The sequence below is a fragment of the Falco rusticolus genome, chromosome 6, assembly GCF_015220075.1.
Source record: "Falco rusticolus isolate bFalRus1 chromosome 6, bFalRus1.pri, whole genome shotgun sequence".
Classification (NCBI taxonomy): Eukaryota; Metazoa; Chordata; class Aves; order Falconiformes; family Falconidae; genus Falco; species Falco rusticolus.
Genome location: NC_051192.1, coordinates 86446867 through 86459362, shown reverse-complemented (window position 1 = coordinate 86459362; position 12496 = coordinate 86446867). Strand labels below are relative to the sequence as shown.

General features: G+C 40.6%; 1 protein-coding gene across 2 annotated transcripts in view; it reads left to right on the top strand.

Moving 5' to 3' along the window:
- MDN1 (midasin AAA ATPase 1) overlaps positions 1–12496 on the top strand; it is a 104191-nt gene that overhangs the window by 77440 nt on the left and 14255 nt on the right. Inside the window, exons 77-89 of one of the 2 annotated variants that reach the window (XM_037392994.1) lie at positions 716–821; positions 4637–4752; positions 6039–6518; positions 6992–7218; positions 7558–7704; positions 7929–8101; positions 8461–8622; positions 8749–8886; positions 9103–9244; positions 10200–10366; positions 10598–10741; positions 11408–11543; positions 12151–12470. In XM_037392994.1, the coding sequence (XP_037248891.1) occupies positions 716–821; positions 4637–4752; positions 6039–6518; positions 6992–7218; positions 7558–7704; positions 7929–8101; positions 8461–8622; positions 8749–8886; positions 9103–9244; positions 10200–10366; positions 10598–10741; positions 11408–11543; positions 12151–12470 (2458 nt within the window). Of the gene's footprint in view, positions 1–715; positions 822–4636; positions 4753–6038; positions 6519–6991; positions 7219–7557; positions 7705–7928; positions 8102–8460; positions 8623–8748; positions 8887–9102; positions 9245–10197; positions 10367–10597; positions 10742–11407; positions 11544–12150; positions 12471–12496 lie in introns of those variants that run through there. The other variant, XM_037392995.1, reaches the window with a different exon arrangement.

The window sequence follows — 12496 nt, the reverse complement described above, 5'->3', positions numbered from 1 at the left end:
GGTTTTTGTTTTTTTTTTTTTTAATTTGTGCATTTGATAACTCTGCCCTCAGTTTCATTGTTTCCGTGAATTAGATTTCAGTTAGCCCTCCACTGTCCAGCTTTGCCTGGGATGCTTTGCTAGCATCATACTAGAATGTAGACTGCTAGTGATTTTATTGAAGATGAGTTGTAATTTACGAGGATTACTTCATTGTTTTGTCTTCATTGACTAATGGGATATTACAGGAGACTTCAAAGTGGTCATTTCTGGAAAAACTTAGAGGAAGGATGTTCTTTCAGGTGTTTCTGTGCTGTTTTTCTGGCAGCGAGTGATTTTTGTCACTAACACATGCTGGTGGTTGTTTTCCTGAGATGTAAGGGTTTAGTTTATAGGATCTTTCAACAAGGCCAGAATAAAGGCTTCCCTGTCAATCTGGATTTTAGTGGCATGGGGGGAAGAAAAAGATAATCTCTTAAGAGTTAAATGATATTCAAAGATGGAAACTTTGCTCCTGTTGCTTAGGGTTTCCTTAGAGTTTATTTTAGAATTTAAATGCTTTCTTAAGACTATAATACTTGTGGAGAAAATGAAGAATTAAAAGATCAATGTATTTGCAAAATAACAAATGGTAAGCAAACTTGTTATGTTGAAGAGCTGACTTAGTGTCAGTGTGCTGAGGTACTGAAATTACATTACCTTTCTAATATCGACCTGTTTTTTTGTGCTCTGTCAGGTTGCTGACAGAGCTTTCTTCTGCCTGGGACGGATGCCAAAAGTACTTCTATCGGTCACTTGCACGCCACTCTAGACTTCAGACAGCATTGTTAGCACCTGCCAAGGTAAAAACACTGAAGTAAAAACAGAAATCACATTTCTGTTAACTCTATTTTACCAGCTTGGACTCAAATTTTCTAGTAGTAAAAGGATGATGTGAGATAATACTATGTTCTGTAATATGATACAAAATACAGTATTTTGGACCAATTATTAAGCGCAGCATTTTAAAACCTGTTGTTTTATAAATGAACAATATCAATTCAGTGAACTAAGTTAGTAATCTGTTCAACGTACAGTATCTTTCATCCCAACAGATCCTAAATTGCTACTTCTTGTGCATTAAGGAAAGTCCCAAAATGCTGAATCAAAAAATGTTGGGAATACAAAGCCATGATTAGTTGATGCTCATGAAAAAAGTCAGTTGAGATCCATAGTTGGGCATAACTGGAGTCTAACACAAAAAGTGCAGATATATTTCCTTGCTTAAAAATTGGTCTAAAATCAGTAGAAGGAACAAATGAGTTCTGCCAAATCAGTACCACTTTTCCAGTATTCCAGGAAAAAGGGATCTCTCCCAGATGCTCTTCACTCACTGTGCTTCACCTCTTGTTTTACAACATGATGTTGTCAGACATCACAGCTGATAATGGCCATAAATAATAGAACGTAGCTCTGATCAGTTTTGGTCTGCCTTGTGAACATTTGTTCTAAGCTTTAAAATGGGATCCCTTCTAATGAAAAGAGTGAAGTAGTAAATCTGGAAAAACAAATTGTGGGAGAAGGAAGAATTAGAGTTCTGCAGAAAGAATTGCAGATCTGGGTGCAAGCGCAGGGCCTTGATCTCACTGCAGTTACAGAGACATGGTGGGATAACGTGCATGGCTGGCTGCGAACTTTCTAGGAAGGACAGAGCAGCAAGGACAGGTGGTAGAGTTGCTGTTTATGTAAGGGAGCAACTGGAATGTATTGAGCTCTCGCCAGGGGTGGATGAAGAACGAGTCAAGAGCTTATGGGTAAAGATTAAGGAGCAGGCCAACATGGGGGATGCTTGTGGTTGTTTACTACAGGCCACCTGATCAGGAAGAGGAAGTCGATGAGGCCTTCTTCAGGCAATTGGAGATGGCCTGTATAATCACAGGCCCTGATTCTCGTGGGGGACTTCAACCACCCTGATAATCTGCTGGAAACACAACTAGGTGCATGCACAAGTCCAACAGGTTCCTGCAGAAAATTGATGATAACTTTTTGATGCAGGCAGTAAAAGAGCCAACGAGGCAAGGTGTGCTGCCAAATCTTGCACTGACAAAAAAGGACTGGTTGGATGTGAAGGCTGTGCGCAGCCTTGGCTGCAGGGACCACGAGATAGTAGAGTTTAGGATTCTGCATGGAGGAAGAAGGGCAATAAGTAGGATTGTAGCCCTGGCCGAACTTTGGCCTCTTCAAGGACCTACTTGGAGGAATCCCATGGATTAGGGCTGTAGGAGGTAGCGAGTTCCAAGAGAGCTGGCTAATAGTCAAGTGTCACTTCTTCCAAGCTCAAGAGAGGTGCATCCCTATAAGTAAGAAAGGAAGCAAAGGGGGCAGGAGGTCTGCATGGATGAGGAAGGAGCTTCTGGCAAACCTCAGACAGAAGAAGGAAGTTTATGGGATGTGGAAAAAGGGACAGGCCACATGGCAGGAATATAGGAATGTTGTCAGAACATGCAGGGATGCAGTAAGGAAGACTAAAGTCCGGTTGGAATTAAATCTGGTGAAGGAGGTCAAGGACAACAAGAAGGACTTCTTCAGGTATATCAGTAGGAAAAGGCTGACTAGGGAAAATGTGGGCCTGCTGCTGCATGAGGTGGATACCCTGCTGATAAAGGACACCTAGAAGGTGGAGTTACTGAATGCTGCCTTTGCTTCAGTCTTCCCTGCCAAGGCCAGCCTTGAAGTTTCCCAGACCCTGGAGGCAAGAGAGGAAGTCTGGAGAAAGGAAGATTTTTTTTTCCCTTGGTCAAGAAGGATCAGGTTAGAGATCACTTAAGTAAGCTTGACACCCACAAATCTGTGGACCCTGATGAGATGCACCCTCAAGTTTATGGAGGGCGTAACCTTGAGGTTGTGGAGGACAGGAGAGGTACTTGAGGACTGGAGTAAAGCCAGCATCACTTTCAGTCTTCCAAAAGGGTGAGGAGGACAACCCAGGAAACTACAGGCCAGTCACCCTCACCTCCATCCCTGGAAGGGTGATGGAAGAGCTCATCCTGGAGGTCATCTCAAAGCATGTGGAGGAAAAGCAGGTTATCGGTAGTAGTCAGCATGGATTCACCAAGGGGACCAACCTGACAGCCTTCTGTGATGGAAACACTGGCTGGGTAGACAAGGGAGAGCAGCTGATGTTGTCTACCTCGGCAAGGCTTTCAGTATTGTCTCTCATAACATCCCCTTATGTAAGCTCAGGAAGCGTGGACTGGATGAGGGGACAGTGAAGTGGATTGAGAACTGGCTGAAGGGCAGAGCTCAGAGGGTTGTGATCAGCAGCACAAGGTCTAGCTGGGAGCCTGTAGCTAGCAACATTCCCCAGGGGTCAGTACTGACTCCAGTCTTGTTCAGCTTGGTCATCGGTGACCTGGATGGAGGGACAGAGTGTGCCCTCAGCATGTCTGCTGGTGATACAGAGCTGGGAGGAGTGGCTGACACACCAGCAGGCTGCTCTGCCGTTCAGTGACACCTGGCCAGGCTGGAGAGCTGTGCAGGGAGGAACCTGATGAAGTTCAACCAAGGCAAGTGCAAGGTCCTGCACCTGGGGAGGAATAACCCCATGCACCAGCACAGGCTGGGGGTTGAGCTGCTGGAAGGCAGCTCTGCAGAGCAGGACGTGGGAGTTCTGGGGGACAGCAAGCTGCCCACGAGCCAGCTGTGTGTCCTGGTGGCCAAGAAGGCCCATGGGACCCTGGGGGGCGTTGGGAGCAGCGTGGCCAGCAGGTCAGGGGAGCTGATCCTCCCCCCTCTGCTCTGCCCTGGTGAGGCCACACCTGGAGTGCTGTGTCCAGTCCTGGGCTCCCCAGTTCAAGAAAGACAGGGAACTGCTGGAGAGGGCCCAGCAGAGGGATATGAAGGTGATGAGGGGACTGGAGCATCTCCTGTACGAGGGAAGGCTGAGAGAGCTGGGGCTGTGTATCCTGGAGAAGACTCGGAGGGGATCTGGTCAATGTCTACAGATACCTTAAGGGCGAGTGTCCAGAAGACGGGGCCAGGGTCTTTTCAGTAGTGCCCAGTGACAGGACAAGGGGCAACGGGCACAAACGGCAACACAGGAATTTCCACCTGAATATGAGGAAGAACTTTACCTTGATGGTGGCAGAGCCCTGGAACAGGCTGCCCAGAGAGGCTGTGGAGTCTCCTTTGGAGACATTCAAAACCTGCCTGGATGTGACTGTGCAACCTGCTCTGTGTGAAGCTGCTTTAGCAGGGGGCTGAAGTAGATGACCTCCAGAGGTGCCTTCCAACCCCGACGATGCTGTGATGATTCTCTGAGTAGTTTTAGCAATGGTCATGAATGTAAAAATGTAGGCTGGTACCTCACCATTTATGTAAGGTAGCTTTACTATTGGAACTAAATTCCTGATAAGAATTATTGCAGTAGAGTGCAATTTTATATGTCTTGTTGCAGAAGCTACTTGTAAATGAAATTTGTGTGCAGGTTATATACAAGATGCAGAAAAATTAAGATGGGGAAACTAATAACTATGATTTTGGTCTGCATTTTTAGAGTTGTTCAATTAAACCGTAACCTTTTAGCCTCCTCAGTGAAATGAAATGGAGGCACAGAGGATGATGTCTGCTTATTCATCTAACTGTCCCCTCCCGCTTTTTCTGTATCTGTTTTCTTTAGGATATTGGACTGGGTAGCATTGAACGATGCAAAGGGTTCACTGCACATCTCATGCAGATTCTGGTCAGACAGAGACGATCTCTTACCACATTGACAGAACAGTGGATCTTACTGAGGTATTTTGCATTTTCCAGCGCTGAAATGTTGGCAAGGAGTTTGACAGTAAGCAATTCAGTTCAAGAAATACGGAAAATAAGCTGGAAGAAAATAGAATTCTTCCCTACTTTCCCATTTCTCTCCTCCATTCAATTAAGTCTAGATAGAAAAGATTTTAAAAAATGGGGGGTGGGGGTGGCAAAAAGAGATAGTGTTAGATATTGGTTATCCTGTCATGGCTGCCAATATTTTGGAATCCAAATAATTTGGGAAAAGAAGTTAGGCATAAATGAAGACTATGAAATAATTACTGTAGTTAATTAGACAGTTGAAGTTGAACTTCAACTGAACTTTAACAAGTTAAACCATTAAACCTACAGATTGTGAAATCTCTCTCATTTGGTATTGGCCTATGTTAATTTTGCCTCTGTTCAAGTTGTTAATTTGATCTGGAGCAAAGAAATTATCTGGATGGCACTTTAAGCCAAAATGAAAAAAACCTCAACAGCTTAAAAAGAAAAATTCTAGAAAGGTGGAAGACACTTGATCTTGTGTCAAAACTGCAAAGGAAAAGCGTATAGGAAATTCTTACTTGATGTGATTTTTCACTCCATTGCGTGACTCATCGGTTTCATTGCAAACTCCACTGTTGTTCTGCATATTTATGCTCATCACTAATGTAATCCATAAAACTTCTTGACGTTACGTCAGGAGCTATTTCCTTTGTATGGGGAAGGGAATCTAGGCTGGAGATTACTGGTGCAAAGTTTCTGTTCACCCTAGGAAACTTGGAAAAACAAACAAAAAAACAACAGAACAAACAAAAGCCCAATCCTCAACTTAGCAGTTGCAGGAGTAGTAAAACTTCTGAGACACTTATCTGCATTGCTGACTCGCATTGCAAATCAGATTAATCATTTGTTGTGAGCTGACTGGTCCATAGCACTTTAGAGAATGAAGGTGTGTTAGAAGCTAATTTGCTTTTATAATGGAGGAATATTAACAATATTTGAGTATCAGACTCGGAGTTTAAGGATTGTTTGAAAAGATGGTGTAGGTCTGAGAAATCTCACAAAATCCTATTTTCATAAAGACAACTCAATCATACGCAATGGAGAGAAAAATCTACTAATTAACAAAACCTCTTTAAAAAAAATACTATTGTTTTAGTTTTTCCAGAAAAAGCTTGACTTACACTGAGTCCGTATGTTCTAGATCTTATGAATTTAGTCTGAAGGTTGAGCTTTTAAAAGGAAAGTATAACATAAAATTCAGCGATTGTAACTTTTCCTTTTTTCTTAAACAGGAACCTCCTGAGTTGTATAGAAGAGATAGAGTCTAGGTTGACTGCTGACAGAAAATATACCATAGCATTTCCTCCTCAAGACAGTATTCAACACTGGACTGACAAACTGCAGCAACTTTCCATGCAGTGCGTGATGGTTCTTGAGGAGCTGTCTTGGTTTATGCAATGCTGCCCAAAAGAAGAATCAACAAAGTGCGGTGACAATGAAAGGACAGATGCCAAAGCAAACATTTTTCAGAGTTCAGGACCTGAAGTAGGAAATGTTTTTACAGGAATACCTGACCTAATTCCCTTAGAGCTAAAACACTTGTCTCCAGTAACAGCTGAGCAATTGCCTCCTGGATGCAGGATGCGAAATAAGGATCAGTTATGGCTGCAGGTAGCTACACAGTTGAGTGCAATGCTGGCAAACATGAAAGCGATGAAAGTGGAAGTGGACAAAATAAGACAAGTTTCACATGAGACCTCGTTTTATTCCTGGTGAGTTCTACATGTGCATGAAACGGAATCTCTGTATCTGCCTATGCCTGTCTTTAAAAGTGCATTCAGATGCTCTTGAAGCTTGTTTCCATTCTTTTTTCTCATGAAATGCAGTGCCTAGCTTTTTAAACAAATGTATGTGTCTTCTCCCACTCCCCTGACAAGTCAGAAAAAAATTGGTCCATCAGCTTCTCAGTTTGTCTTCGATTCCCTGGGATTTCATCCCCATAGTTCCTTAGTTAATGAGGTGAATTTCAAATGACAACTTAATGCAGAAAATTTTATATTAAAATAAATCTGTAGCCTATTTAATAATAATAATCCTCTGATTTTCTCTCCACTTCAGCGTATGTGGCACATCTGCTTGTTTTTAAACTTCAGCTGCTTCCCCCTTACCTGTGCCCCGAGAAAAGGTTTAATCTTAAATTGAACTGTTTGTTCTTCTTTGAGAATTATGGTATTTCTTTTTGTAGGAGAGATTTTGAAGTTTGCACATCGGCTATGAGTTGTTTGCTGGAAGTGTCGGCTCAGTTACAAGGCATAGAGTCCCTGTTTCTTCCAAATGGGGAAGACAGGCAAGCTGCAAATCAGATGGCCCTAATCAAGAGCCTAAAATATATACAAGAAGTAGTTAATAAAACATCTGCAGACTTCACAGCCTGGAGAACACAGCTTCTTGCTTCTATGTCAGACTGCAATGGTAAGGACAATTCCTTTCTGCCTGTTTTGTAATTTAGATGAAGATACAGGAATTCATTAGTTTGGTTACTGCAGAAGATGGCTCCATGTTCATTCGGATATCCAGAAACACTTGATGAAATTCAAACTTGCAAACTTCCGTGCAGACTTAATTTGTGTAGTAATATTTTTTCCCACTTAGCCAATGTTGAGGACAGATCTTATGCCATAGTTGTAGGTCAGGATTAGGAAGATTTTAGAACTATGTAGTAAAAATTGCATAGTGTTTATCATTAGGCAACATAGTAACCTGTAATTTCATGTGTTTCTGTGTAAAACTGCCTGTGCTGTGGCTCAAAAGGAAATCAACGGTCAGATGCAGAGTTCGTGGAGCACTTCTCAGCAAAAGTGGAAACTGTTATCCATGTTGTTCTGTATGCCATCCAGTGTTTGGTAGAGAGAAAACAGGAAGATGGAAAAGAGGAAGAAAAACCTGCAGAGGAGAATGGTAAGTTTATTAATTTACTTCAGAGGGAGGAGGAGAGTTTAAACTATGCAAACGTAAAAGTTCTTTAAACAGTGTGTCCAGCAGAGGTACCAATACGCAAGGAAATTGCCGTTTTAATAGAAGTCTCCTTAAGCAGATAGGATGGAAATTTCTAGATTGTTTGCTATAGGATTTTTAGAATATCTGACTTGATTTCTCTGGTTTTTTATGTATTTCAAACAAAGAGGATGCAGCCTCATTTGACTTGATTGAAGTGGGACATATAACTAAGTTTTTGGATGAAGATCTCTCTGCTGATTTGGATTCTTTGCATGTGCAAAAAGCAATTTTAGCAGTTTCAGAACTTGTGGAGAATCTGAAATCTTACGGGGAAGATTGCACTTCCGATAAACATCAGGTAAAATGTTTCTCTCGAGTTTTTGGCTTGGGGGTCTCAAAAGATTTGGAATTATGACCTTTGGTGGCTAAACATGCGTTGCTTCTTATTGTCCAGTGCCTTAGAACTAGAAGCATATGAGAAATTAAGGCCAGATATAGATACTCTTCTGTAATGCAAAAAAGCCAGGTGTTACTTTAGTAAGATGGAAAAGTTTTAGGTTTTGTGAAAATGTAGAAAAAGTTCTGGAACCTTTAGAAATTGTATTTAAACCCACCTACTGATATTTCTGGTTTGAGCATCCATTGTCAGTCTTCGTGAGGTGCATCTCAGGATGTACGTAATCATGTTTGACAGCAGTTCTTTGGCTTTAACTGCAGTTCTTCAACCAGTCCTGCTATTTGCTGGCGCGTCTAAATCCCATGCTCTGCAAGTATTCAGACCTCATCCTGTTCTACCTCACTGTTTCACTGGCTTCTCACAGGACTACTGGAAAATTGCTTTCTGTTCTAACTGGCATTTTTACAGAGCTTGCCCAAAAGGTAAGTTGTTAGAGATAACAGTGGATATATGGTAAGCATATATTTAATGTATACAAAAGTCTTAAGTAGAAACTAAGCTGAAAGGTGTACTTACTACTACAGAAAGTTTTCTGTTTGCCTTGATAGGGGTTTTGTCTGCCAAAAGAATTACTTGAAGATGAAGCTGGGGAGGGAGCAACCCAGTTTCATGATTATGAGGATGGCGGTATTGGAGATGGGGAAGGCAAGAAGGATGTGAGCGACAAAATAGAAAGTGAAGATCAGGCAAGTGTTTGGGGTTGTTCTTGTTTAATTCAAGCAAAACTAGAAAAGTCCTTGAAATCCATGTTGTGGGTGTTTCAGGTAGAAGAAACATGAGGTTACCTTCAGTCCCATATTTAGGTTGGCTTATATCTTTGCATGTAAGCTTATAAATATTGTTGTAGTACTTTAAGTAAGCTTTAACATATGTAGTAATTTTTGGCTTTGCTAATAATTCAGATAGAAGACAGTTTTCAAAAGGGTGAAGAGAAGAAGAAAGAGGATCAAGATTCTAAACCAGACATTGAAGGAGAAGACAATGCAATTGAAATGTCAGAAGACTTTGAAGGAAAAATGCATGATGGGGAACAGGAGAAAAAAGGTTTCATTCTTCTATGGCAAAATAAGAAATATTATAGATCAATGCAGTAATGGTTCATACTTATATAATGAAGCCTAAACTGAAAATTCAGCATTCAACAACAGAGTAGTGCCATTTGTATACAAATACTAAGTAGTATTAATATGAATGCTAAGAAGTGTACAAAGAAAAAGACTATCTTCTTTCACTGTAATGGTTTTGGAATGAAGGGAGCCAGTAGTTTCTTCCTGTTGTGAGTTGACCTATAGGTGCATTTTAAAATTAGTCACTTTGTGGAGCTGTTGACAATCAACAGAATACTTGAGAATATGGCTATAATGTGACTAATGGAATTATTGCTAACTTATAAGCAATGAAAATAATTTAACTTTACTTTTTTAAAGTGGAAAAAGTAGTAACATTTGGTAGGCTTATTCAAGTTGCTACTCACTTAGAGGGTAGCAGTTCTTCACTTGAAAGGGTTAACGGCTCAAACATGTGAAGCTAATGTGGCTTATAAATTATGGTAGTGTTAATCTACTTTCAAATCTCTGACAAAATGCCAGGAATAATTTCATTGCACAAGAACGGAAATTCTGAAACTAATAGATAAAGCAGAATGGACCTTCCCACTCCCAGTAATACCAAAATGTTTTGGAAGTGGGAGATGGAGAGGGTAACAAACAGAGAGTTTAACTTATCCAAGTTTTGCACCTGGGACACGTTAGCCTGAGGGAGAGAATTCTCTGTGTGTCAGTATGTCCAAGAGAATACTCTGAACCACGTAATTGGGTTCAGAGCAGGTAACACACTGCTTTTCTGGGTTTTAGTGTTTGTCTTTTTTCCATATCTTTTAATTAACTGTATAAAGCGATGAAGTTAAGGTGCTGAATACGACTGCTTGTATGTTTCTGAAGTTAACAAAGAAGTCATCTTTCTCTCTTCTGTACTGAAACACATTCTGAACCGTACACAGAAAATGATGAAAATTCAGAGGAAGAGGAAGAGCTGGATAAGCAGATGGGAAATCTTGGTAATGCTGAAGCTGATGATAAACTGGATGAGAGGCTCTGGGGGGATGAAGATGAAGATGATGATGATGCCAGTAGTAAAACAGAAGAAACTGGACCAGGAATGGACGAGGTAAAGAGAAAAGGCGTAGGAAGAAAAAATCAAAGAAATTAAGCTCTGCTAACCTGATGTGCCCTAGACTGTGCATTTCCTTGCGTATCTCTTGGTCTTGGAAAGGGGTAATTTGAGTATATCAGAAGTTTTATTTAGTGTTGCCTTTTTTCTTTAGGAGATGATGTCTTGTCATTGACACTTTGAGACAGGTAGCTTAATTGAGTTTCTTTTGGATTTGTTGTTTAATAGGAGGATTCAGAGCTTGTTGCAAAAGATGACAATTTTGACACAGAAAACAAGGATAATAAAAAACAGCCTCCCAAGGATGAGGAAAAAGAGTATCAAGATGATGAAAGTGGAAACAAAGAGAAAATCCATGAACAAATTGATGAGGTAAGACTACACGTTAACTTGCTGTTAAACCATACTCTGTCGCTAATACAGTGTTTCTGAGACTGTGAAGTGCGTTGAAAAAAGTTAGTTCATTTCATAGCTAAAAGTAAACCATATTGTATCCATTATATTATATGTATATTTTCTGATCCATAATTCAGAAAGAATTTTTGTTTGCACTAACCTGAACTTGTAGTGGCTGCCAAAACAGGCTTTACGCTGAACTGATGTTTTGATGGACAAAGCTTAAAAATTCTTACTCTGTAGTTTTTAGCAACAGGAACACCTTAAGTCATTGTGACTCATCTCAAAAATCTGTGTACAGTATGCTTGAAGATTCTGCATAGTATGCAGGAGTGCAGATTCTGTTCAGAGATCTTTCAGGTAGGAAAATTAGATTCTGAACACAACCTGCTGGTTTTAACTATCACCGATTTATGTAATTGCATTTGCCAAAATTAATCTTCTGCTCTTCATAGGTGAGGATGTGTACCATTGGAAATTTGTTTTTAACTGATCAGAATGTAATACTGTATCAATACTGTATACAGTATTTCTGCATCCAGGGAATTCAGTAGTGTTTTTTTAATCTTTGCATTCCCTCCTACTTACTGCGTACCTATTATTTCCCACCCCCCCACCCCCTCGTCATTCTTTTGCTGACAGCGTGAGTATGATGAGAATGAAGTAGATCCTTATCATGGCCGGCAAGAGAAAGAGCCTGAAGTTGAACCTTTGGACCTTCCTGATAATTTGAACCTGGAGAATGATGCAAAGAGTGATGAGGAGGAAGAGGATGAAGGTACAACTGAAAATCTCTTACAGATTCCTAGATGAAAGCCAAATGGAAATGCAGGGGGGTGAACGGTCAGATAACGAGCTCTTTTCCTCTGTAGAAAAAGCAGAGGTGGTAGTAGGATTCTGTATTAGAAGCAGCTGCATATTCACTTCTGTGTACTAAAATATCAACACACCAAATGCGGGTCAGATAAGAACTCAACATTACAACATTTTCCTTTACCTCCCTTTTATACACACTGCAGAACAGGCTTTCTCATGTTATTCCAGTAATACACCCTAAATTATGCTAGAAACTCCTTATTTAATTGTCTGGTTGCTTGTGTGGGTTGGTTTTGTTTTTCTATGATTCTCGGAAGCATACATACTCAAAGTCAGCTGACCCTCAAGAATATTCGGTTAAAGGAAGTTAACAGGAATTCATCCTTCTGTATTGTTAGTTACAAACCAATTATGATATAAAGGAATTATCTGCTATAGAAAATCATAGGTTCTGTGTACAGAAATCTCAGGTTTTGGTTTTTGTGGGGTTTTTTTGATTGGCTGGGCAGTTTTATGCAGATGTACTTCACTGAAAATTTAGTATACCTTTCTGATTTTTTTTAATCCAGATGAAGAGAATGCTTTTGAAATAGATGAGAAACCTGTTGATTTAAATGAGGCAGAGAAGACAGAAGAACAGAATGAAGAGGATGCTGGTGAATCAGAAAGAGATGATCAAGATGCAGAGCCAGCTGAAGAAAGCATTTCTGAAGATAAAGCAGAGAAGGAAGATGAAGGGAACAAAGATGTTAACGATCAAGAAGATGCAGGGAACACTGAGGATGCAGCGGAAGCAGAAGAGGAAGAGTCACAACCACCTGATGAGGAAAAAAATGAATCATCTGAAGATAAAGGAATCCCTGCTGCTGACCAAGGCCTTCAACCTCAGGTAGAGAGTTAATAAATAGAAGCCTG